General features: G+C 45.1%; 1 protein-coding gene across 1 annotated transcript in view; it reads right to left on the bottom strand.

The window, feature by feature from the left end:
- The window catches only part of LOC142585987 (ATP-binding cassette sub-family A member 2-like), a 275,223-nt gene that overhangs the window by 115,258 nt on the left and 133,838 nt on the right, over positions 1-26,127 (bottom strand). The window contains exons 27-29 of the mRNA XM_075697164.1: positions 25,580-25,771; positions 23,148-23,402; positions 7,880-8,056 (exon numbers count right to left, since the gene is read on the bottom strand). Of these exons, the coding sequence (XP_075553279.1) occupies positions 7,880-8,056; positions 23,148-23,402; positions 25,580-25,771 (624 nt within the window). The remainder of the gene's footprint in view (positions 1-7,879; positions 8,057-23,147; positions 23,403-25,579; positions 25,772-26,127) is intronic.

The following is a 26,127-nucleotide window of genomic DNA, read 5'->3' as shown; positions in this document are numbered from 1 at the left end:
CTGGCGCGGTCGCGGAGGGGTGCCTTGATGGCGTGCGACGGCGGCGTAGGTCATCACTTCCGGCTGGGGCTGTGGCGATTCTGGTTGCACCTCAGGAACTCCAAGCGATTGGTGCACCTCTTCTTTCACGATGTCGGCGATCGAGGCCACTTGAGGCTGTGACGAAGGCAAGACCTTGAGCAGTTCTTCGCGCACAATGGCCCTGATGGTCTCGCGCAGATCGTCCATGGCCAGTGATTGAATTCCTGCATAGTGGGTAGAGCTTGTACGGCGGTTGAATTGCCGGTTCCGCATTTCGAGTGTCTTCTCAATGCTAGTGGCCTCGCGAAGGAACTCTTCTACGGTCTTCGGTGGGCTTCGTATCATTGCGCCGAAGAGTTCTTCCTTCACACCACGCATGAGAAGGCGGACTTTCTTCTCCTCGGGCATATCCGGGTCAGCGTGGCGGAAGAGACGGCTCATTTCTTCCGTGAAGATGGTAACGTTCTCGTCGGGTAGCTGCACTCGGGCGTCCAGCATGGCTTCGGCCCTTTCCTTGCACACAACGCTCGTAAAGGTGCGCAGGAAGCCGCTATGGAAGAGGTCCCATGTCGTCAAGGTCGACTCCCGGTTCTCAAACCACGTTCTGGCGGCATCTTCTAAGGCAAAGTATACATGCCGCAGCTTGTCGTCGGAGTCCCAGTTGTTAAAAGTCGCGATTCGCTCGTAGGTCTCCAGCCAGGATTCTGGGTCTTCAGTCGCTGCTCCATGGAAGGTCGGTGGGTCCCGAGGTTGTTGTAGGATAACGGGGGACGCTGGGGCAGCGATTGCGGTTGTTTTGACCACGATCTTCTTTGTCGACTCAGGTAGAAGTCCGTGCTCTGGGGGCAGTCCTTGCAGTCTGCGGCTAGCACGCTGGTCTTGGGCGATGTTGGTTTTGTCCTCGGGCTTCGGGCTTGGATCGTGGCTTTGCGGGGGCGTTCGGTACATGAACGCACAAGCACCTCCACCAGATGTCACGTGGTGGTGACGTTGAAGCACACAGTAGCAACACTGTGAACGACAAAACTAAATTTTATTGGGCGAACCTGTGCCCACAAAACAGGCTACACTTATAGCAGAACGATAGCGGCGAACACAGTCGGCGATCGTCGAAAATCTGATCAGCGGGTCAAGCGCGTCGGCTTTTATACAACAGTCGTCGAATGTTCCAGACTAATCGTTGGGACCCGCGTGCCTTCTACAAAGTTCTACACCATTCGCGTCACGCGATGAAATCTGATAGCACAAGGTTCGGCGACAACAGACAGCCGGATAGAATCATCGATAACTTTCCAGAAACTTCGGATGCATGCAGGCGCGTCCCGCGCTTTGCGATAACATTTGTTAGGCGGTGAAACGTGGTCGCCCGATAAAGATAAGTACACGTGTCAATATTTCATATCAATAACGGTATTAAAACACGGATGTTGAGGATTAGAGTGCACTTTCAGAAAATATGTTTGGCTGATGTATGTTCTCTGCAGATGAAGTGACCACTCATTTGATTCTACGTATAAACTTTCAATGGGACTTGTTCTGAAAGCGCCCGTGGCTAAGCGGATTCCTAGATGGTGGACCGGATCTAGCATCTTTAGCACGCTCAGGGCGGCAGAATGATAGATCACGGCACCATAATCTAATCGTGACCGAATCAGGCTTTTAGAGAGATTCATTAAGCACGTCCTGTCACTACCCCACGTAGTCTGCGATAGAAGTTTCATTATGTTAATTGTTTTCAGACATTTTTCTTTAAGATGTTTAATGTGTGCGATGAAAGTGACTCTATTGTCAAGTATAACACCTAGAAATTTGTGTTCTTTGTTTACAGGTATCTGTTGTCCACACAGTTCTAAGCAAGGATCCGGAACCAGGCCTCTCTTTCTTGTAAACAAAACACAAGAACTCTTGTGAGGATTGATTTTAAACCCATTTTTCTCTGCCCACTGTGACACCTTGTTCAAACCATGCTGTACCTGTCTCTCGCAGACCGTGAGGTTGCAGGATTTGAAACCTATTTGTATATCGTCTACGTAGACGGAATAGAAAATAGCTGGTGGTAGAGATGCACGAAGCGTGTTCATCTTTACGACAAAGAGCATGCAGCTGAGTACGCCACCCTGGGGTACCCCAGTTTCCTGTATAAATGTACGCAACAGTGCAGGACCTATTTTCACTCGAAATGTACGGTTCTCTAGGTAGCTCTCTATAGTATTAACATATTGCCGCGGATACCTAGCGTGGAAAGATCGCGCAGGATTCCGTACCGCCAGGTTGTGTCGTACGCTTTTTCCATATCCAGAAATACAGATAAGAAAGATTGCTTGTGCACGAAGGCATCGCGAATGTTCGCTTCGATGCGCATAAGATGGTCGGTTGTAGATCGCCCTTCCCGAAAACCACATTGAAATGGGTCAAGCATATTACTGGACTCTAGGAGATGTACGAGACGGCGATTGATCATTTTTTCAAATACCTTACAAAGGCAGCTTGTCAGGGCTATCGGGCGGTAACTTGCCACTGAGGAAGGATCTTTGCCTTGTTTCAAGACCGGGATCACAATGGCTTCTTTCCATGCAGTCGGGAGGTATCCCGCAGCCCAAATGGTGTTGAAAATTGTGACTAGTGTAACTTGTGTCTCTTTATGTAAGTTTTTGATCATTTCATACATGATTCTGTCAGATCCCAGTGCAGAGCTCTTGCATGCGCTCAAGGCAGCTCTCAACTCGGCAATACTAAAAGGACAGTTGTACTGTTCATTCTGTTGACATTTTCTTATGAGTGGCTTACATTCTTCTATTTGTTTATATTTCCGAAAGGATTGCGAGTAATGGTTGGCACTTGACACGCTCTCAAAGTGCTCCCCAAGTGAGTCCGCCTGATCTTGTAGGGTATCGCCTTGTGTGTTTACCAAAGGGAGTGAATATGCTTGTCGCCCTCTTATACTATTGACCCTGTTCCAGGCTTTGGCCTCATCAGTAAACGAGTTGATACGCGATAGAAACTTCTGCCAACTTTCTTGTCTGGCCTGTCGGCGGGTTCGCCTGCCTTGGGATTTTACTTCTTTAAAGTTGCTAAGATTCTCCGCAGTGGGAGAAGCACGTAGCAACCCCCACGCCCTGTTCTGTTTTTTACGAGCGATCCTACAATCGTCGTTCCACCAGGGGATACGCCGTTTGCAGGCCAAGCCTTTTACTTCTGATATGCATTTAGATGCGACATCTATTATGAAGGCTGTAAAGAACTCGACTGCAGCATCAATTCCTAACAAAGAAAGGTCAGCCCATGAGATACTAGTAAGAGATCGAAATTTCTCCCAATCAGCTGTCTCAATCTTCCACCTAGGAGCGTGTGGTGGATATTCGTTTTCTTTAGGTGATCTTAGCAGTATAGGGAAGTGGTCGCTGCCGTAAGGGTTGTCGGTAACTTCCCATTCAAGTTCAGGCAGTACAGACGGGGAGACTATGCTAAGGTCTATGGAAGAATAGGTTCTGTTTGCAAGAGAGTAATATGTGTGTTCCTTTTTATTCAACAGACACGCACCAGAAGAAAAAAGGAACTGTTCGACAAGACGTCCTCGCGCATCTATACGAGGGTCACCCCACAGGTAGTTATGTGCATTGAAATCGCCAACAACAACATAGGGTTCGGGCAATTCATCTATAAAGGACTGAAATTCATGTTTGCTTAGCTTATAATGTGGGGGTATATAAAGTGAGCAAATAGTGATAAGTTTGTTTAGCAGAATAACTCGAACCGCCACTGCCTCAAGGGCCGTTCGTAGCTGTAAACGTTGACAGGCTATGCTTTTTTGAATTACAATTGCAACACCGCCCGATGATGTGAGAGCATCATCGCGATCTTTGCGAAACGTAACATACGTTCGGAGAAAGTTTGTGTGTTTGGATTTTAAGTGTGTTTCCTGTAAACATAGCACTTTTGGATTATGTTTTTGGATAAGCTCTTGTACGTCATCAAGGTTCCTAAGAAGACCTCTGACGTTCCATTGAATAATTTGTGTATCCATATTGAATGTAAATAAGTGCTGTGTGTATGGAAACGGAGGTGATGCCTTAGGTTACAGAGCTCTTTCGAGGCCCTGTAACGGGGGTTCTGCCCTTTCTGGAGCATTCGAGGGAGCCTCGCCGCTCCTTAGGTGTTTGGTGCGTCTTGAGGACAGGTGTAGTGTCCATTGCCTCTTGTGAGGCGCTGGACACGTGCTCTTGCGAGCGAGAAGTTACGAGAGAGTCCCGCCTTGGAGGGCAAGACCCCTGCGCCCACCAGCCCGGAGGTCGATGGGGCTCCCTGAGGGATTTGGCTGCGCCGGCTGTTGCCAGCGCTGAAAGGGGCCGGGGAGGTTGGGGCAGCCTCAGCTGCGCCCACCTTCGGGGTCGGTGGCCCCATCTGCTGGGTTGACAGAGCAGCGCTAGCTGCAACCGCCGCGGGGGCAGATGGCGTAACTGCTGACTCACTGCCTGTGGGTCGGACAGCCGCCGGAGGCCGTTGTGACACAGCCCCCTGACGCGCCACTTCGGCAAAGCTGGCCTTAGGAAGGTATGCAACCCGCCTGCGTGCCTCTTTGAATGATACATTTTCTTTTACTTTGATAGTGACTATTTCTTTTTCTTTCTTCCAAGACGGGCACGACCGCGAGTATGCGGCATGCTCGCCATCACAGTTCACGCAGTGTGGAGCGTTCTCACAAGCTTCAGAGGTGTGTTCTTGAGCACTGCACTTTGCACAAGTTTGGCGGCCTCGGCAGCTCTGCGAGCTGTGGCCGAAGCGCTGGCATTTGAAACATCGGAGTGGGTTTGGCACGTACGGCCTAACACGAAGCTTGATGTACCCGGCCTCGATTGATTCGGGCAAGATACTTGATCCAAAAGTAATTATTAGGTGTTTCATCTGAATCTCTTTACCATCCCGCCTCATCTTAATTCTTCTGACATTGATCACATTTTGTTCGCTGAAGCCCTCCAGGAGTTCCGCTTCAGTCAGCTCAAGCAAATCATCATCTGACACAACACCACGGGTGGTGTTCATTGTACGGTGCAGGGTTACTGTTATGGGGGTCTCTCCAAATGACACTAGTTGCGGTAGTTTCTCATACTGTTTTACATCGCGGAGCTCCAAGAGGAGGTCACTGCTTGCCATCCTCGACACCTTGTAACCTGGACCAAAAACATCAGTCAGGGATTTTGAAACAAGGAATGGTGAAATGTTTCGGACTACTTTGTTTGGCTTTTCAGAATGAATAACGTGAAAGCGGGGAAAATTCTGGGTTTGGCGTCCAAAAAACTTGAAGACATCTTCGGTGCGCCCTCGTTTCTGAGGGTGATCAGCAAGGGAGGGGAAAGAAGTTTCCATGAAAAAATGTATATATTCGGCAACAGCGCCGACCGCCCACCACGGAGCCCAACAAGGGGACGCAGCAGAGCTTTTATACAAGTCTGCACGACGCCAGTCGTACGCCGTCACTATAACCGAATATGGTATACCCAAGGTTGGATAGCCACACAGGGTTAACCCTTGCTGCCAGGAGAAAGGAAGTAAAAAGAAGAGAGAAGGAGACAGGAAAGGTCAAAAAGTGCGAGATAAAGATGAAGATTCGAGGAGGGAGAGACAGGAAAAGGCGACTGCCGATGTCCTCCAGGTGGGTCAGTCTGGAGGTGCCGTCTATGTGAAGCAGAGGCCAAAGGGGTGTGTTGCCTCCGCCGGGGGGCCTTAAAGGTCCAAACACCCAGCATCAGCTCAACCCCCAGGATCCTCCTTTCCCCAGACACGGCTAAGCCGCACACGGCTACACGCGGGATGGTCCAACCCTCGTGTGCTCGGGTACGTGGTGTCGCAACACACCAAACGCCTGCTGACGCAGACGCCCCTGCGGAGGCCACATTTGCTTGCAGTGTTGCAGATGACAAATAATAGGGGTGTACAAATACTCAAAATTTTAAATACAAATTGAATAAGCTTTGCTATTCAAATGATATTTGAATCAATTCACTATTTAAACTTGACGAATATTTGTTACTGTTCCAATATATGAGAAACAACTAGAGGTGTGCGAATAGTAGTTTTTGTGATAAAATTGAATACGAATTGAATAGGGCCCAGAAGCAAACTGAATACAAATTGAATAGTGCCAGTTTGTGAATAATGTACAGCCTTCTCACCATTAGTACCAAACAATTTTCACATCCTTGTATTCACAACATTAGAAAGTTTCCGTCAATTACACTATGCAATATAAAGCATGCTTTATTAAAAGCACAAATGGAACATTCAGCACAAATAACTAAGCACTTTATTCTTAAACTCGGGGCTCTTTATATGATAATGTGGTCATGCATTATCATATAACAATTAGAAAGGCAGCCTTGTTGGTCAATTGACATCTGTGTATACCTTCATGACCAATTCATAAATGTGTGCCGTCACTTTTTTTCTAGTTAAAATCACTTTTTTTTCTAGTTAAATATACCCCGACAGATGGCGCCACTGTTGCATAAAGTATGCGGCAATGAAATGTATTCATATTTAATCCGAGGAGAGGACACAGACTCTGCATCTATAAAATCAACAAAACAACACACACTGCCAAATGATGCATCTAAAGAACATTTTATTGTGAATGATCATATTTAGCTGGAAAAATCTGGCTGTTTTGAGTAACGCAGCATGCAGTTCACTATAATGCCCACTGTGAATGACGCTAAAGTTATCCCATTTTTGCTTTAATTTCATGTTTGATCACATACAGTCAATGACAAAGTATTCAAAAACTATTAGAAAAATATTCATTTTTGAATAGTGACTGTGCTGTTCAAGGACCTAATCAAATAGTGACAATTCAATGTGAGAGCCGAATCAAATAGGCGAATATTTGATTCATTTCTAGAAAGTTTCAAATACTCACACACCCCTAATAGCAACAGTTACTGCAGTCTCAAGGAAGAGAGACTGTTGCAAGTGAGGAATGTTCCGAATGACTCTACTGTAGGAAAGCCATAGTTGTTGCGCAGAGCAAACACCCGGGGAAGATAACTTTTGCTAAAAAATTTCCAGTCATTCAATAAGAATGCATTACATTTAGGCAGCCTAATAGAAATTTGTTGTTTGGACATAGGCAAACCAATTTATTATTTGGCTAGGCTAACCATGTTTGTATCCCTTTAAAACAATGTGTGGCATTGTATAGTATGTTTAATATCGCAATCTTCTCTTTTAATGAATACAACACCCTACGTGCATCCGGTGATGTGCTGTTCCCTTGTTACCATCACTGCCATGATGTACCAAAAAAGGAAAGCTATTGTTTGTACCTGACAAGTTCCTCAGCTGACCAGTTGCTCAGCTGTGAATGGCTTTCATGCATGTATCAAATAATGTAGAAAGATAATTACGAGAGAAAAGGCATAGAGGTTAACCAGAATCAATATCCAGTTGAAAACCCTGCACTGGGGCAAATACCCAATATAAAAAAGCCTCTTTCTTACCAAAAAAACTCCATGCAAACTCCATATATTTGCAGTCGATTTGATCATAAAATCTTACTATTCAAACATTCCTACAATATAAGTGTACCCAAGGGCTGACATCACACAAGTAGTACTTGCAGCACCACCATAAATCATGCTTGAGGCTAATAAGCCCTACTGAAACTTACCTGTGTTTGTATATCCATTCCACTGACTGGCCTCGTCATGCAAACTCTATATATTTGCAGTCGATTTGATCATAAAATCTTACTATTCAAACATTCCTACAATATAAGTGTACCCAAGGGCTGACATCACACAAGTAGTACTTGCAGCACCACTATAAATCATGCTTGAGGCTAATAAGCCCTACTGAAACTTACCTGTGTTTGTATATCCATTCCATTGACTGGCCTCGTCAACATCACCAGCACTAGACCCCGACAGTTCAGCAAGACTATACCCGAATTCTGTCAGTGGCTGTTTCTCCTCTGCACATGTGCTGCTTTCAGCGCGATTCGAAGAAACGGCCTTTGGCTTTATCGGGGACTCGTCATAATCTGAAGCAAGCATAAGAGCACAATGCACAGTGAATTTTAAACTGAGGCCAAAAACATGCTTCACTTCTCCAACAACAGCGCTATGCTTAATGAAGCATCTTTTAGACAAATATACATTATATGCATATGTGTCTTAATGAGTGATCAAAATGGCAAATTAATCCATGCTAAATTATTTAGTAGGTTACTCAAGTGTAATAACTGCATGGCTCTTACAGAGATCCCAGTCAAAGTGTGCTAAAAATTAGCATAATAAATTTGGTGGCGGCAACATCACAACAAACCTGTTAGAGCAATCATTCAAGTGCCTTTGTGTTTAATTCTCCCTTTATATCTCTCGCAGTGTCATCGACTACAGGTATGCTTAGAGCCATAAGGCAGCCAGCTTTCATTCTTCTTCTTTTATTTTATGTCTACTCACAGCATCACTAGCACTATATATGACTGCGTAGGCTAGTTCACTAGTTTTGCAAGTCGCATGAAAGATTGAGCTTAGGCCTTCAGCCTTAAACTGCAGTTTTCTTAGCGAGTGAGTTGCACATTTCCACGGAATGATTGCCAACAGAATTTCAATAGAGTGATCCACCAGTCTAGGCCAGCTTGATATTTATTTTTAGATCCCTGAACAGTAACAATTATAAACAAGCGACAAATATACATGTACAGTGCTCAGCGATTGAAATGCATTACTTGAACCGCGAGGTGGCCAGCACTTTCTGCACCACTGGTGAGTGCTGGCTGATCAATGAGGGGCGAAATGTAGTCACAATGCATCACAGAGGTTCTTGCTTTCATGAAATGCAAAAAATTCACGGACACTTACAATACTCTCTATTGCGAAATTCGAACACAGCTGTAAACGTGTTTTCATTTTCTGATAAATTGGTTGGCGCAGACAATCTGTCTCGTGCTGCACATTGCAAACAGAGTGAAGTGTGGCACGACTGCCTCACTAAATGGGAGATCGTGAGAGGCAGCACGTGGGTGCAATTCACAGCAGCCGCCACAGACAGACCTCCGCTCATGCAGCGCTTTGTTTCCATATGTGGCATCGGTGGCGTCACCGGTGAACAGATGACGCACGCTACTCTGGCGCCATTTCAAAGTCATGATCATCGCTGCAAAGCCCATCTTGCATGGCACTACACTTTTCTTCTCATGCTTTCGCCATACCCTCCTCCTCCGCTTTCTACCTCATGGTTCCACTGCGCTCGCCTCCTCTGCTTTCCTCCTCATGCTCTCTTTGCTATCGCCATCTTTTGCACTCTGCACTTGCTCTCTCATCCTTCACTGTACTCGTTCACTTGGATACAAGGACGCCAAGGGACAACGTCAGCGCTCGCCATAGGAACGGGTGCTTAAGAGCTGTGCTATAAAATGCATTAGCTTGGTGTCTGCAGCATTCACCGGTGGTGCAAGAAGTGCCAGCAGTCACGTGCTCCGAGTATTATGTTTCAAATGCTGAGCACTGTACATGTAACAATCTTTACTTGGAACGGCAATAGCTGCTCAAAAGCACTGCAGTGTCAGCAACTAACACAAGCTCTTTTCTCACTGCCTGAAACCACAGAATGGCTCATAGTCATTTTCAAAATGCCAGCAAAAACTTTAAGGCACATCTGCTGCATTATATAGTTTTATACTGATATTTAGAATAAAATGAACCAAATTGCTAAGAGTCAACAGGATAAAATTTTAACATGCAAGATATTCAGCAGCTCCAGCATTTAACACTTGCTACTGATGTAGTGCAGCTCTAGTGTAGCTAACATTTCTCATGACAGTAGCTCTTGACATCTATCAATGAAGAGAAGGATTAAGCTACTTTTTGACAATGTAAACAAAAAGCTTGTGTCCAGCACTAGTGAAAGATCATGGAGGGAATTCTTTTGCAGGGCACACATTTTTTTGTGCTCACATTAGCAATGAAAGCCAGTTATGTGTCATGCCATTGCCTACAAAGTGCTGATTTATGTGCTAAATAATGATTAAGGTGCTGCTACTACATTATCAATGGTAAGGTTTTTATATGGTACATGACAAGTTCAGGCAAAACAAGGTTAATCTGCATTTCAAAGGAAGTGGCCATATTATAAATGCAGAATGCACATTCAGTGAAGCAGCTACTTATTTCTCTTTCGTAAATATAACTCAACAGAAATGCACAAAGTCTTTACTACTATTCGGAGCTTGCAGCCAAAGCCAGGAAATGTGTGAATGCTAACCATTGCACCAGGCTGCTTGGACAACAAACCTAAGTGTTGCATATGAACTTTGTCCAAATAAGCTAAAAAAAAACAACAATTCAGGCATTTATAATGGTTGCCTGTTTTGATGTACCCACAAATCAGCTGGGAAAGAGACAACATGGCGCTTATTGATTCCATGGCATTCAATTTCACATGGTATTTTAATAACTTTGATATTCTCCCTGAGAACTAGAGGACATCTTTCAGCAGAAAAATGCAGTACTAGCAGCTGGCGGAGTTCCTTGTAACTGAAACTACTCGACTTCGTAGTCTTGTTCACAGGTAATACCACCATACCACACAAATAAAGACTTTTGCAGAACAGCCCTCTGTTCAGATGGCAGTTTTTTATTGTTTTTTTATTTCTTCTGCAGGGAAACATTTAAAATTACATTTAATTTGGTTCACTAAGAACAATATAAGATCTCTGTGAATGATTTAATATCAATGTTTTCTCTTTGCTTTCACTGCATGACCTTGGTACAGTGGTTATGATGCCTGGATTTAAGCTGCAGTCACAGGTTCGATCCCATCTCACACCCTGCAAAATTTTAGTTGCAAAAGAGCTTTAGTGATGTATACTTTTGAGCAAAAGTACATGAACCATGGTTATTGGAAAAAATAAACAGATTTTTTATGATCCAAAGTAGGCAGTATAAAAGTGAAAAGTGCACAGCACCAATCTCAGTCATACACAGGATACACTATTTAACATCACACTGTACATAAAAGGCTACTAACACATTCAAATGTCTTGAGGATTTGTTTATCAGTATTCTATTACTCATGGGTGCACATATGTACACAAAAACCATGTTTAATAACTTTCCATTGATCTCTGCAAAGAACATCTGAGCAAACTGTAAACATCCTTCGTGTTCCACTCTCTCAGCACGTGGATGAAGGTTGTCTTCTGTTTCAATCACTTTCTGTGCCCTTTGACTGTGATGCCAGTCACCGCATTTGCAGCCAGTTGACATTTTCTTCTCAGCAAACACATTCAACAGCTTTAGTGAGTGCGGATAATGAGACACAGGTGTCCTAAATGATGTTTTCCCAGTGTACTACACACGAACACAACAGACACACACAGTGCTGATTTTCAATGCTGTGTGTATCTATCCTGTTGTCCATGTCTAATGTGGTCGGAAAACATTGATTATGTAGCACTAACAGGCCCAATGTTCAACCTTGGTGTCTTAAGTTTTCTGGAAAGAGTTTTGACCGCAAGAATTTTGTTTTTATTGCACATTTGCACATCAGGCAGGTGGTTGGCAATATTCAGCACATGACAAATGGCCACTGTGATAAATACAATTCTCAGACCTAAGAAATGCCCGCCCTATCCCTTGGCATTCTGCCTATATCTAGATGATAAAGGTCCCACTCTCTTTTTTACTATAATTTTCTACAACAGGAGTTTTGGAACACGACAAGCTGCATGTAGCTCGATTATGATGACGACGATGATGACTAGTGGGGTTTATTGGCACAAGGGCCAGATGTGGCCAAAGAGTGTCAAGGCGCTGGTAATGTCTTGTCAATGGTACATGAATAATGAATTATGAGGTGTGGATAAAACACAAGATGTGCCATGACTGTAAAAGTGCATAAAAACTGTCACTGTAAATGGCATAAAACACAGGTACTAAAATAATGACACCAGCTAGTTAGTGATGTGGGCTATGGCATTGTAAGATGAACATAGAAAATGTGCTACAAATGGGTGATAGACTAAGATGGGTCAATGGCTGTAGTGTTACTGCCTTTACCAAAGCCCTTGGAACTTAAGAGCTTGGAGGCATGTGCTATACTAAACGCTACCAATGTTTGAGACTGGGTGACGTGAACGGGGCATGCAGGAACAATAACAACAACATCATCCAGCTTAAAAGAAAACTTAAGAGGATGAAGAAAAAACAAAACAAAGATGAAATACCAATTGAAAGAGTATAACAAGAATTATTAACTACACTCAAGTGCGCTAGAGATAAGTAATTTTTCCAAAGTCTCAGTGAATTCATTAAAACCGACCCCCTAAAGTTTTGGCGTCCTCTCAGGAACACTAAACAGGAGATAAAGAAAATAAACAAAGGCGATTTAGTTTTCACAGATGCAGAAGAAATTCCAAAATAATTCAATCACTATTTCCAAAGCGTCGTTGCAGAAAAAGAGTTCAGGCCTCAGAGCTTGCACAATGACGCAGCAGATCGGTTAGTAATAAATTGCGAAGGTGCTAAAGCCATTATGCTTAACCTTAATCCAAAAAAGACACCTGGCCGGACGGCATTCCTAATGCATTTTTGAGGCGGTATGCTGAACAGATGTATGAATTTCTGACCAGTATATTCAAGCTGCTCCTGGGTACAGGTAGGATACCAGATGACTGGTGAAACGCACGTGTAGCACCTATTTATAAAAAGGGCGATCCGTCATCAGTTACTAATTACAGGCCGTTTTCTATTAGTGTACCCTGCAAAGTGTTAGAACATGTCATTGTCAGCTACACACAGAGGTTATTATCAGAACACGATGACTTATCATTTCATCAGCATGGTGCTAAACAAGGTTTGTCTACCGTTACGCAGCTTGTGTCAACAGTGCATGTTTTGTCTCATGAGGTGGACTCGTCAGGCCAGATTAATGTTCTTTTTATGGATTTCTGCAAACCCTTTGACAAGGTTCCTCATGGAAAACTTCTGCTTAAATTGGAATCAATAGGGCTTCTAGCGTTTATCATTCCATGGATTGCTGCCTGCCTCAAAGATAGGCGACAGTTTGTTCAAGTCGGCAACTGTTCTTCAAGTCTTCTGAGTGTCACTTCAGGAGTTCCCCAAGGAAGTGTCTTGGGACTGCATATCATATTGCTACGGAACAGTATTTGCGATGACAAAGAGGCGAGCAGGGTGAAGACGACGACGACGATTAGAGGCTAGCGCGGGCTGTTGCCTCTTGGCCAAGTGCGGCGTATTGCCTTGTAAATATACTTGTATATAGCTTTTCGTCGGCGTCTTCCTACGTAACATATCTGGTGGAGGTGGACGTTCCCTGTACCTCGTCACGGAGCTTCGCAGTGGACGGTACGTCAAGCCTTCCTTCATGGCTCCTGGCGACGACAACTCGACTCTGCCGGCTCCGACACCTGCTGCCACTTCGACGACCTACATCACTCTCCCCGCTCCCCGTGATCCTGGCGTATTCTCGGGCAAAGATGGGGAAGACGTCGATGACTGGATCAGCCTGTACGAACACGTCAGCCGCAATAACCGGTGGGACCCTACTATCATGCCCGCCAATGTAGTCTTTTAGCTCGGTGGCACACCTCGAGTTTGGTTTCGGACGCATGAAGATGAGCTCACCAGTTGGAATTCCCTTAAGCAAAATCTCCGAGACTTGTTCGGCAACCCCTATGTTCACCAACTTGCTGCACAGAAGGCGCTTTCCAGCCGTGTGCAGACATCAACAGAGCCCTACGTCACATACATTCAGGACGTCTTGGCTCTGTGACGCAAGGTTGACACACACATGACTGAGTCGGATAAGGTTTCCCACATCCTCAAAGGCATTGCCAATGACGCCTTCAACTTGCTCGTTTTCAACAATGTGGCGACGGTGGATGCAGTTATAAAAGAGTGCCGCCGCCTGGAACTCGCTAAAAGCCAACGTATCGACCCGCAGTTTGCCCGTCTGCCCAACACCCCAGCGACATCTTCCTGTGCCGACGCTCCTCGTCCCGACAACAGTGGCGATGTTACCAGAATCGTCCGGCGTGAGATCGAGGCCGCCTATCCAGCTGCCTTCGACTCCAGCCCCTCCAACACACCTGCAGTCACGGTTTCCCTGATCCAGGCAGTTGTCCGCCAGGAATTCGCAAACATGGGTCTTCACACCATCTGCTCGGCCCATCGCCCTGATACCCACCCGGCTTCTTCGATTCCGCCCTGTCCCGCATCTTCTTACCCACCACGTTTCCGCAACCCGTCTGAATGGCGCACTGCTGATGACAAGCCCATTTGTTTTCACAGCCATCGAATCGGGCACATTTCTCGGCCCTGGCGCAGTCGCTGGAGTTTCCTGAATCGGTCTACTTATACTGCCTACTCTCGCCCCCAGGTGGCCCTTTTCGTCCCTATGCTGCCCGCTCCGATAATGCCGCCACAGATTCTCCTGGGCCGAACCGCCCCTATTCCCGTTCGCCCTCGCCCCAACAACGACAATCTCGCTGCCCCCAGCCCCGTCGTTCCTATTCGCAGACTCCCTTCGTACGCCGCTCCCAGCCGGAAAACTAGACGATGCAGTGCCTCGAGGTGACGCTGCATTGCTCCCTACGCCGCCAAATCCTCTACTGATGTTGCCCACTCATCTGAACCTTCTTGACGTGCAAGTCGACGGTGTTTCTGTATCTGTTCTCATAGACACCGGGGCGCATTTGTCGGTAATGAGCGTTGATCTTCGTAACCGGCTGAGGAAAATAATCACACCCGCCACGACGCCTGTTGTCCGTGTCGCCGATGGTGGAACAGCCCCTGTAATTGGTATGTGTTCCGCCCGCGTCTCCTTCGCCGATCGCGCCACTGTCGTGCTATTCACAGTCATCGCCCACTGTCCCCACGACATCATCCTCGGCTTAGACTTCCTCTCCGCACATTCTGCTCTCATTGATTGTTCCGCCAGTACTCTCCGCCTTGACCTGCCTGTTCTGGATCCCGCTGAACCACACCCCAGTCGCCTCAGTTCCGTCGACTTCGTTCACTTGCCACCTTCGGCACTGACTTACGTTGACTTCGTGTCATCCCCACCAGTCCCCGACGGTCACTACATTGCGGCTCCTATGCAAGACGTCCTCCTTACACACGGGATTACAGTACCTCATACAGTTTTATCTATTACGGCGAATTGCGTCTGCCTGCCAGTGGTCAATTTTGGCTTGACGACACAAGTGCTGCCACGCGGGATGTCCCTGGCTCAGCTTTGCTCATTCGAGGATCACTCAGTAGCATCTATTGCAGTAGACGACAATTCAGCCGATACTCCTCTACCATCGCAGTCGGCAACTTGTACCATCGCCGACTTACAGAAAATGATTGCGCCCGACATGGCCTCCGAGCACGCTTGTGAGCTCTACCGCGTTCTGTTTTCCTACCACAATATTGTTTACTTTAACGATCGTCCTTTGGCCCAAACTACATCTGTTAAACATCGCATTAATACCGGCGATGCCCCTCCTATTCATCGCCGCCCGTATAGAGTATCACCGGCTGAGCGTCAAGTTATTCACGCCGAAGTTCGCAAAATGCTTGCCAAGAACATTATTGAACCGTCATGGAGACCATGGGCGTCACCTGTTGTACTGGTAAAAAAGAAGGATCGCTCACGGCGCTTTTGCGTGGATTATCAGCACCTTAACAGGGTTACCAAAAAGGACGTGTATCCCCTACCTCGGATTGATGACGCCCTTGGCTGCCTCCACGGTGCTCACTATTTCTCCTCTATTGACCTGCGCTTCGGCTACTGGCAGATTGCCATGGACGATCTCGACCGTGAGAAGACTGCCTTTGTAACACCCAACGGCCCTTATCAATTCAAAGTGATGCCGTTCGGTCTATGTAACGCTCCTGCCACTTTTGAACGCATGATGGACTCCCTTCTTCACGGTTTCAAATGGTCCACGTGCCTGTGCTACTTGGACGACGTTATAGTATTCTCCCCAACATTCGCTACGCATCTCGAGCGCCTCTCAGCAGTCCTGGACGTTTTTCGTCGAGCCGGTCTGCAACTCAACGCATCGAAGTGCCAATTCGGCTGTCGCCAGATTACCGTCCTTGGACATCTCGTTGACGCGAATGGAGTGCAACCGGAGCCAGGCAGGATCCATGCTGTTACGCACTTCTCTGTTCCAAAGTGTGTCAAGGATGTGCGCAGCTTCATCAGCCTTTGCTCGTACTTTCGCCGTTTCGTGAAAAATTTCGCGGCCATAGCACGACCACTAACCGAGCTTTTGAAAAAAGATGCCCCTTTCCAGTGGGGCGATAATGAAGCCTCTGCATTCTCGCATCTAATCGACCTGCTCACAACGCCTCCCGTTCTGGCCCATTTAGATCCTCCTGTGCCTACCGAAGTCCGTACTGATGCCAGCGGTCACGGAATTGGCGCAGTACTGGCACAACGCCAGTGCGGCAACGACCGTGTTATCACTTACGCCAGCAGGCCCCTCTCACCCTCCGAGCGCAACTATTCCATCCCTGAGCGTGAATGTCTGGCCTTAGTTTGGGCGGTTGTGAAGTTCCGCCCATACTTATATGGCCGACCCTTTTCCGTTGTCACAGACCATCACGCACTTTGTTGGTTATGCTCACTGAAAGATCCTACATGAAGACTTGGTCGCTGGGCCTTACGTCTCTAAGAATATTCGTATACTGTCACCTACAAATCTGGCCGACTACACAAGGACGCTGACTGCCTGTCTCGCTACCCGGCAGACGAGCCTGACGACGCCGACAGTAGTACCGCCAACGGCACTTTCTCTGTGTCTGCCTTCGCTAACATCGCCGATGAGCAGTACCGAGACCTATCGCTGCGAGTACTCATCGAGCGTCTGCTCTCTACACCTACCGACGCATCCGTTCGCAGATATGTCCTCCAGAGCGGCATTCTGTACCGAAGGAACTTCCTCCCTGATGGCTCTGACCTCCTTCTTGTCGTGCCAAAACAGCTACGACAGACTGTGCTCTTTGAGATGCATGACGCACCCACTGCAGGACATTTTGGCGTAACCCACATGTACGACCGCGTCCGCCGCCGCTTCTATTGGCCTGGTCTCGCTCGCTCCGTCCGACGCTATGCTGCTGCCTGTGATCCCTGCCAGCATCGGAAAACACCTCAGGTGCTACCTGCCGGTCATCTCCAGCCGATCACCATCCCTGTGGAACCATTCTTTCGTGTTGGATTAGACCTCCTCGATCCCTTTCCCAAGTCATCCTCTGGGAACAAATGGGTAGCCGTCACAACTGATTACGCCCCCCGATACACTATCACGCGGGCTCTCCCTGCCAGTTGCGCCACTGATGTCGCGGACTTTCTCTTGCGTGGCATTATCTTACTTCATGGCGGCCCGCAACAGCTGCTTACTGAACGTGGTCGTAACTTCCTCTCGAAAGTTATCGCTGACATTGTGCATTCCTGCTCCATTCAACACAAGCTGACTACCTCATACCATTCTCAAACCAATGGCCTGACAGAACGATTAAACCGTACTCTTACCGATATGCTGTGCAAGTACGTTTCCAAGGACCACCACGACGGGGACATTGCCCTTCCTTACGTCACATTTGTGTACAATTCTTCCCGGCACGACACCGCCGGATTTTCTCCATTTTATCTATTGTACGGTCGCGAACCGACCTTGCCCCTAGACACGGCACTTCCTCCTGCTGCGATCTCAACAAGCGAGTATGCGCGCGACGCCCTCGCCGACCATGCACGCCAGCTTGCCCGTACTCGACTGACAGCCTCGCAAATCACTCAGCAGCGTCATTACAACGCCCGCCACTGTGACGTACAGTTTTCGCCTGGTGAGCTCGTGCTCCTGTGGTCGCCCTCTCGTCACATCGGGCTTTAAGAGAAACTACTTTCGCGATACACAGGGCCCTACCGCGAGTTGCGCCAGGTGATGCCTGTGACGTGCGAAATTGCTCCTGTGAGTTCAACCTCGTCCTCTACTCTGGCATCTAGTGATGTCGTACACGTCAGTAGGCTCAAGGCCTACTACACTGCTTCTGAGTCCGGCCTTTAGTCACTCTGGGACGGCACTTTTGCCGCCGGGGGTAGTGCTACGGAACAGTATTTGCGATCACAAAAAGGCAAGCAGTGTGAAGACGACGACGACGATTAGAGGCTAGCGCGGGCTGTTGCCTCTTGGCCAAGTGCGGTGTATTTCCCTGTAAATATACTTACATATAGCTTTTCGTCTGAGTCTTCCTATGTAACAATATGAACTGAGCGCCCCGTCTTTTTTCTTTTTTTGCGCGTCTATGACCATATCAGGCCCTCCACTCTCAGTTACAAAAATATTGCTGGCTCTCCCGTAATCGAGAGTAGATGCAAGCATGAAATGGCAACCGGCAAAGCAGATTGGTTGGAGATGGTACTAGCCAGAATCTTAAAAGGGGTGTAGTGCATGTTTGCAATGGCACACCTCACTACACCCCACCGCACTGCACTACACCGCACCATGCCACACTATGCAGTGGTCCATATGGACGCTGCCCAGCTAGAAGAAAACAGGCTGAAGGCGGCACGACAGGCAGCAAAAAGATGCCAGGGAGACAGAGCACACTGCCGAGCTAGAAGAAAAGCACCTGAAGGAGGCGCCATGCAGTGTGGCGCCATCTCTCGAGGCGACGCAAAACCCGTGCCGCGGAACTAACAGACCGCAGGCATTCAAAACAGCACAGGCAAGCCTGTCTCAGCGGCAAAAGATGACAATGAAGTGTATGGTGCCCTATATCTACGTCTTGAATGTCGTTATTGGAAATGACAAATAAGTAAAACTTCAGCGTATTAGAAGTTACAGCTTGAGTGATATTGTGAACAAACATTAGGAAGAACTCGAAAGCAATATTTTTTGTAACTTGTTTAGGCAGTACCTAGTGTATGTAATGCGGTCCTCTACAAACCTCTACAAAGTGCTGGGGGCCAGAGACTACGTTTTCATAAGTTTTTTCACTGGTTGCCTGGATGATCTTGTTTTGTTTTCACAATTTGCCCGGATGTCCTTGTTTGAGTGCCCGAATAAGAGCTATGGTTTTTGGCTCAAAGTCACTTGAAGGTCGCCAACAACGGGAGCTAAAAGCATTTCGTGCTTAATATAAATGATGGACAACCATGTCATGGCCCCTTTAAAGGAGAGACTGATATATCAAATATGTGCATAAAATATAAATACACAACTACTGAACAAGAAGATGCCCAGATAAATTTAAAATAGAAATAATTATGTAAGAATGTCCAACAAATATAAATACATAACTATAGAGTAAGAGAAAGTCGAAATACATACAGTCATAGGAAAAACAAATATGTAATTTCATTTGATGTATTATTACTACAAAGTTTCAGACCGTCAGCTAATATCAATGAAATTTTCTCTACAAATTACAGGGTCAGCCGGACACACCCTGCTTAGATTGAGTAAGTTATGGTGCCACAGTGGCCTTTCAGAAACATTAAAAGAAATTGATTCAACAATTTGAGCACAATCAATATGACCAAGTAAGCACTTATGAAAAAACAAAAGATAGTGTTTTAATCTCCTGGATTTCATGTCCTCAACTTTGCACTTGTTTTACAATCTGTTGTATTCATAGTAATGTTTTCTGCCAAGATATCTATCATAGCACATTCAAATAAAACGCCGCTGGACATTTATATTTTTTCTTCCAATTCTTTTTTCAAATTGTTCCACACAACAGAGGCAAACTCCAATTAGCTTTGTGCAAGCAAGCAATACAGTCTTACAGACTCAATACAATCACTGAAGCACCAAGTGATTTGCACCACAAAGCTGTACACAAATATTAAGGGTTTTACAATGGCATTAACAAGCTCATGAAACCTAGTTGACCATCCATACATGCCAAGATTTCGAGCACTCGTCACTTAATTTAAAGGGGCCCTGAACTACAATACAATCACTGAAGCACCAAGTGATTTGCACCACAAAGCTGTACACAAATATTAAGGGTTTTACAATGGCATTAACAAGCTCATGAAACCTAGTTGACCATCCATACATGCCAAGATTTCGAGCACTCGTCACTTAATTTAAAGGGGCCCTGAACTACTTTTTATCCAAGTGAGGAAAGGCATTTGAAGTGAAAATAAGCTATTTCAGAAATACTTTGCCGCAAAAGGTACTTCAATACGTTCAGCAGAGGCGGAGTTATTGGCAATCAAACATGGCCTCAGCTGTGCTCCCATACCTTCTTCAATGCCTTACACCGTGAAGGCTACAGCGCAGCAGGGCGTGCCTACAACGCTCTGCCTTCTAAATGTTACCATGGCGCGCAGTTCAAATTTCATTTTGGATGTTAACGTAGATGCCACGACTTCTGCCTTTGGTGCATATGACATGCTAAATATAAGCTAAATGCAGTTGTCCTCAGCGAGCCGCAGTGCGCTTAGCCAGTGGACTTGTGGCGGCACCCCACGGCGGCTGCAGTATCTATGCCATGTAGCCGACCGCAGCTTGATGTCAGCTATCGGCCAATAGCAGCCATTTAAGGGAATGACAAAATAGTGCGTCTAGAAGAGAGTGAGGACAGGGCCTTCTGTTGAAAAGAGAGCATTTGAGAGAAAGGTGACATTGCGATCTGCTTGCTAGCTCCACGCACTGCGTATGACAGCAAAACTTGGTTGAGATGTTCACAGCAGTGTATGCTAGCCGTGGCTATGTTATTTCACGAAGCCCGAGAGGTGGTTCAAGGTCCCTTTCAAGTAGTATCCTCAAGGCAGTAACCTGAATACACTAAAGACTGTTTTCTTGTGAATAATAAAACAACACTTTTTGAAGCATTTAAAGTAAGACTACTCAAAAAGCATGCTAATTGTATCTATATCTTCTTGAACAAGCACATGGACATTATGATCTGAAAAAGTTATGAACAGCTTCAAATCATCTGCATATCACATACCTGCCAACCTGTGAACATCAAAATTCTTAAGAATGCCGCAGACAAGGGAGGGAGTAGCACACATTTAAAAAAACTTCGCCTTGAGTACACACCTTCTGACATAAACATGCACTTTATTAATGATGATTTAGCTTTACACACAGCACAGGAGTGGTAGCAAACTTGGCACAGGAAAGAGTGAAAAGCAACTTATTGTTTTTAGATCACAGTGACTTTTTCAGCAACTTTGATGATGCTGCTGCAGAAATTTGTCTGAATAAACTTGCTCGAACCGATTAAGTAGACTTCCAGTGTATGTTGTCTTATGCTGCCACAAGAAGGCAGTATAATTACCATCACAATTTCTTTTTTGCATGCATTTTTTGCAATCTCACACCAGCCAATGTTTCAACACTTTTGAAACTTTGGAATAAGATAGATAGGTGGGTTAGTTGGTATTGCAACCTAGAGTGTAGTGAAGGTGAGAAACGAAGAAAGTGACACACGCACTTATGTAGTGTGTCAGCTTCATGTTTAACCTTTCCTACACTCTAGGCTTCTTCCCTTTAAAAACTTCTCTCGAAACATATGTATTTTTCGTATAACATGACGTAACATCTGTAAAATTGTAGAATGAGCCCAAATTCGTAAACTTAATGAAACATTCGGAAGAGTTGACAGGCATGATATTGCAATAGTCCAGCTATTTTTATTACAGATGGCAAATCATTCATGAAAAAATTGAAAAGTAACGGAGCAATTATTGATCCTTGCAGAAGCCCGTGCATGGCCTTACAGGCTTCAGTAAGAATGCCCGAAATGCGTACATAATTTTTACATTGATGCAGACAGTCCTAGAAAAATGCACATATACTGTATTTACTTGCATAATGATTGCACTCACGTAATGATCACACCCCTGAATTTTGTCATCAAAATTAGATTTTTTTTCTTTCCCGTGTAACGATCACACCCCAAACTTGGTGCAGGGATATGTTGTGTGCCAAGTCTAGCTAATGATGATCACGCTTACCATTGTCGAATGCTATGTGAATGACTCTTCGAGACATACCAAGCGGTCTGCACGCACTAAACATTCTTAAGCAGATGCCCCATTTTATTCCTTTCATCACTTTCCACATTTCCATGAAAAGAAAATCTACAACCAAACTTGCCTTGGCTTTACTATTTGTAGGCTTTATAATGGTTGTGGTCAACAACAACAACAAAAAAGGCGCCTTTTGATTCTTCCCGTCTGCACTCGTGGGCACACAACAAATCGTGAGCGGCAACGATAGTAGCCACGTTTACACTGATACGTTAGAAGTGTATCCTATTCATACGCCGACGCTTGTAACACAGCTAAGATATTCCGCCCACCCTTAGCAAGAACGTGCCGTATTAGGATAGTAGTGAAGACAAATGCCGCAGTTTCTGCAGCATACCCGCCACGTGTTTCTATGTCAGTGGCACCTAAGCACGCCCAACTCCATTTCTGTCCCCTCAAAGTGGACTTGGCTAAGTTATTGCCACAGACTTGCCGATATTATTCATTACTGATACGAAAGAAACTGTTTCAATGCGCATAATGTACTCGCTAAATGAAAAAAAATCTCGTTCGGCGCGTTCGGCTTGCTCCGCCGGCCGCCATTTTTGTTTTGGCGTCCCGCACTGTTACAGTGGCAGCCGCCTATTTGCTGACCTGTTGTCATCCCACAGCAAATGCAGGATGAAAAACAATTTTTTCTTTTTGCGGGAAATTTAACCCGCGTAATGATCGTACCCTTTAATTTGCAGCAATTTTTTTGACAAAAAGTGCTATCGTTATGCGAGTAGAAACGGGTCGCTGCCTGACTCAGGTTTGAGACCCCTGATTTATAACATTAGGTCGATGCTTACTCAGTATTTCACCACAAGTTATAAACATCACAGAAATTGCAGAACACATTACATGTCTATCTTTTTTCTCTGCCATGTTACAACACCCCCTTCAGTTATAAAACTGACATCTGACCAGCTTACATACATATGTTTAAAGTATGGCTAGGCAAAGATAATGGGTCAACACAAGCATAAAATAGAAACTGGCTCAGCTTAAAAAATTTACTTTGCCTGACTGCTGCACTAATATTCTAAGAATAGGAAGAGCGCAGATATATGAACTGAACTCACTTTCAGATTCAGAACGACTAGCTTCCTCAGCCACTTTGAGAAAGACTTCTTCGAGAGTTGTGTTCTTGATGCCATAGCTGGACACACCCAGGTCTGTCAAGCTGGTCTCCAGTGCAAAGAACAGCTTTTCAAAACTTCCCTTCCGCAACTCAAAAAGTGGCAATATATAATGCAGCTCATGCTGTGTTTCAGACACGAGCACAGCTGTTTCGACATGTTGTCGGATGAACATTGTAACATCCTTCTCATGACACTCTGAAATGCAAATTTACACAACACGGTTACACATAAGACAAAAAACGAAGCCCTAAACAACAGAAAAATTAATGGTGGACATGCCTGAACAGTACTTCGATAAAATAAATATCAATATATTGAGTTTATTTTCATTTCGTCAAAGAGAAGAAAGTTTTATGTAGAGTGGATATGAAGCATTTATTAGCTAATGGGGATGGCAAATACCTGATGCACAAAGATTCGTAACCCAAATGCTTTTCAAGGGCAATAAGCTATTAACACAGAAAACAAAGTGAGTTCGGTGGTATCACTATGCAATACTTGACTTATACGAAGCAGTAATTTGCAACACCACAGGAAGACCTAGATCTGCATACACCCCTTTCCACATTCCTATTTTACAGTGAAGCTGTATAGCTCTGCCTCCCAATGGGTCTGATGTGTCCGTAGACAAAAGCTCAACTGATCAGTGGGAGGCATGCGCAGCATGCGCTGACTTGCAGCACCGACAGATGGCACTCGCCTCTGCACATCCACAGCAGCAGCAGCACTGGCCGTGCGGGGGAAATAAAATAAAAGAACCAGAAAGCTCGCCTTCACGCATTGGGTTTATTGCAAGCGTTTCCCGGTAAGGATTACGGTTGCATAAGCTGCAGTTGCCGGGAAGCGACTACTGTAACATACGAAGCAGGGAGCAACATAACTACACTTTCGTATGTAAAAGAAGAACCCGCCTAGCAACTGATTCGTGTTGCGAGAGTGGTACGGGAAAGCCACATATAGTGAGGACTTCTGAAGAACAGCGTGTATACGAGGCGCAGCGAAAGTGTGGCTAAGTGCATTTCTCTTCTCTCTGGTCCACTCTTTGTAGGTGCACGAAGTCGTGGCGCAAGGCGCAAACCAAGTCGCAGGTCAGTGAAACACCTCAGGCTAACAATTAGGTAAAGTGCTTGTGAATGCTGCCATGTGAATAATTTCAAGTTACATCGCGATGGGTAATCATTCTAGTTGTTTACAGCTCTGCTGTCCGACCACTTTCAAGGCATAGATTGGAGACCAATTTCCTTTCCATGCTATGTTATTCCATTGGATATTTACAACAGACAGAATTTGAAATCCCACAAAGCAGCTGAGAACTGAGACTGAATGAGCAATAGTTGTAAATACTAAAAGTAGATCCTCTTAAACTTTGTTATATGGAGTGTTGCTTTTTTACACTATACAGAATTTTTAAAAATCGCTTGTGGTAGATGACATATTTCTAGTAAAGGCAGAAACTACTTACATGAGAAATCTAAGCGCATAATTGAAAAATTAAAAAAATTACTAATTAAGTTTTTTTAGCCAATCACTATACAGCACATATGGCAATTAACCAATTGTAGCTCGTGAGTTTGTAAGGCAACTCTACTTCGAACAAATTCTGAGGATGGCACAGGTATCAAGAGACGTGGTATCAAATTTGCGGTAAAAATGCACTGCTGTTCCACTTACTTTTTTTTTTACGAAACACTGTTTTATGCACTGAAGCAAAAAATAAATTGGATGCCCATGTATTTCATTGCATGCTTTGGAAATGAATGTCTCAAAACTGGTGTCATCCTGAAAATTTTTTCCAAGTGTATTGCCTGCGACGTCATCACCTACAATCTTTAAATTACAATATGTGCCTAAAGTAATTAATGAAACACTTAATTAGTTATCTTTTGTTAGTAGAATATGCATTTTGATTCCTTGTAATGTCCACCTCTGAGTAATCCAGCTCAAGGACTTGAATTATGCTATCTGTAACAGGAGATTTTTTAAAATTTTGTATAGTATCAAAAAAATGGTACATAGATATAGCCAATACACTTAGCCAATACAAAATTTATCTGGATAAGCTGAACTCGTTCAAGATGTGGAATGGGTTAAAATGTCAATTAAGGTTGACTGAATATGTTGTGTAACTATGAATTAAAGAGAAGTACCACACACAATACAAGAAGCTAGACATGAAAAAAAGAAGTAACAGGTACAAGAACTGATAAGAAAAAGCTACATATAGAATAGAAAGAAACATACAACATATTGCTACAGAGTGTTGAAACAAAGATATAAGGTTATATGTCGCTACCAAAATTCTCAGCTGCTTACGGCATGCAAGTTTTAATACTGAAACTAAGCACACCACAAGGTTGCCCAGTTGGCTTTACCTGCAATGGTGTCTCCAGAGATGTGCCGAGGAGGCTGCTTTACCAAAGTGAGATGGTATCCCTTGCCAAGGTTGTTTTTAAGGAACAGAGATGTACCATAGCATCTCAACTGTCCATGAGAGATGACAGCAATACGGTCCCCCAATACATCTGCCTCATCCATGTGGTGAGTGGACAGCAAAATGGTCCTCTCTGCCAGGTAAAAAAGTAACAGGCAAATAAAAAAGTAGAGCTTTACATTCCAAAACTACAAGTCATGGGCACTGTCATGTACAAGTCATGTACAAGTCATGGGCAGATTAAAGCAAAGCACACTTAAGGTCAAAGCAATCTACTAGCTGGTGGTTTCTGGCTACGCTACCTTTCAATGCAACTGGCAGATGGTGGAAGCTATGGGCAGCAACAAGGAGGTAAAATAGAAACAAAAAAGAAACATAGACCAGCCATGGTGCATGAGGTCCTGCTTTCTTTGCTGGAAGTAAAGAGATAGAGGAGCATAGCATTCACCTCTTTTTCATCCCACCATGGTGCATGAGGCAGTTCTAAAC

Source organism: Dermacentor variabilis, chromosome 1 (genome assembly GCF_050947875.1).
Source record: "Dermacentor variabilis isolate Ectoservices chromosome 1, ASM5094787v1, whole genome shotgun sequence".
NCBI lineage: Eukaryota > Metazoa > Arthropoda > Arachnida > Ixodida > Ixodidae > Dermacentor > Dermacentor variabilis.
The sequence above is the reverse complement of the archived record's forward strand: the minus strand, read 5'-3'. Positions and strand labels throughout refer to the sequence as shown.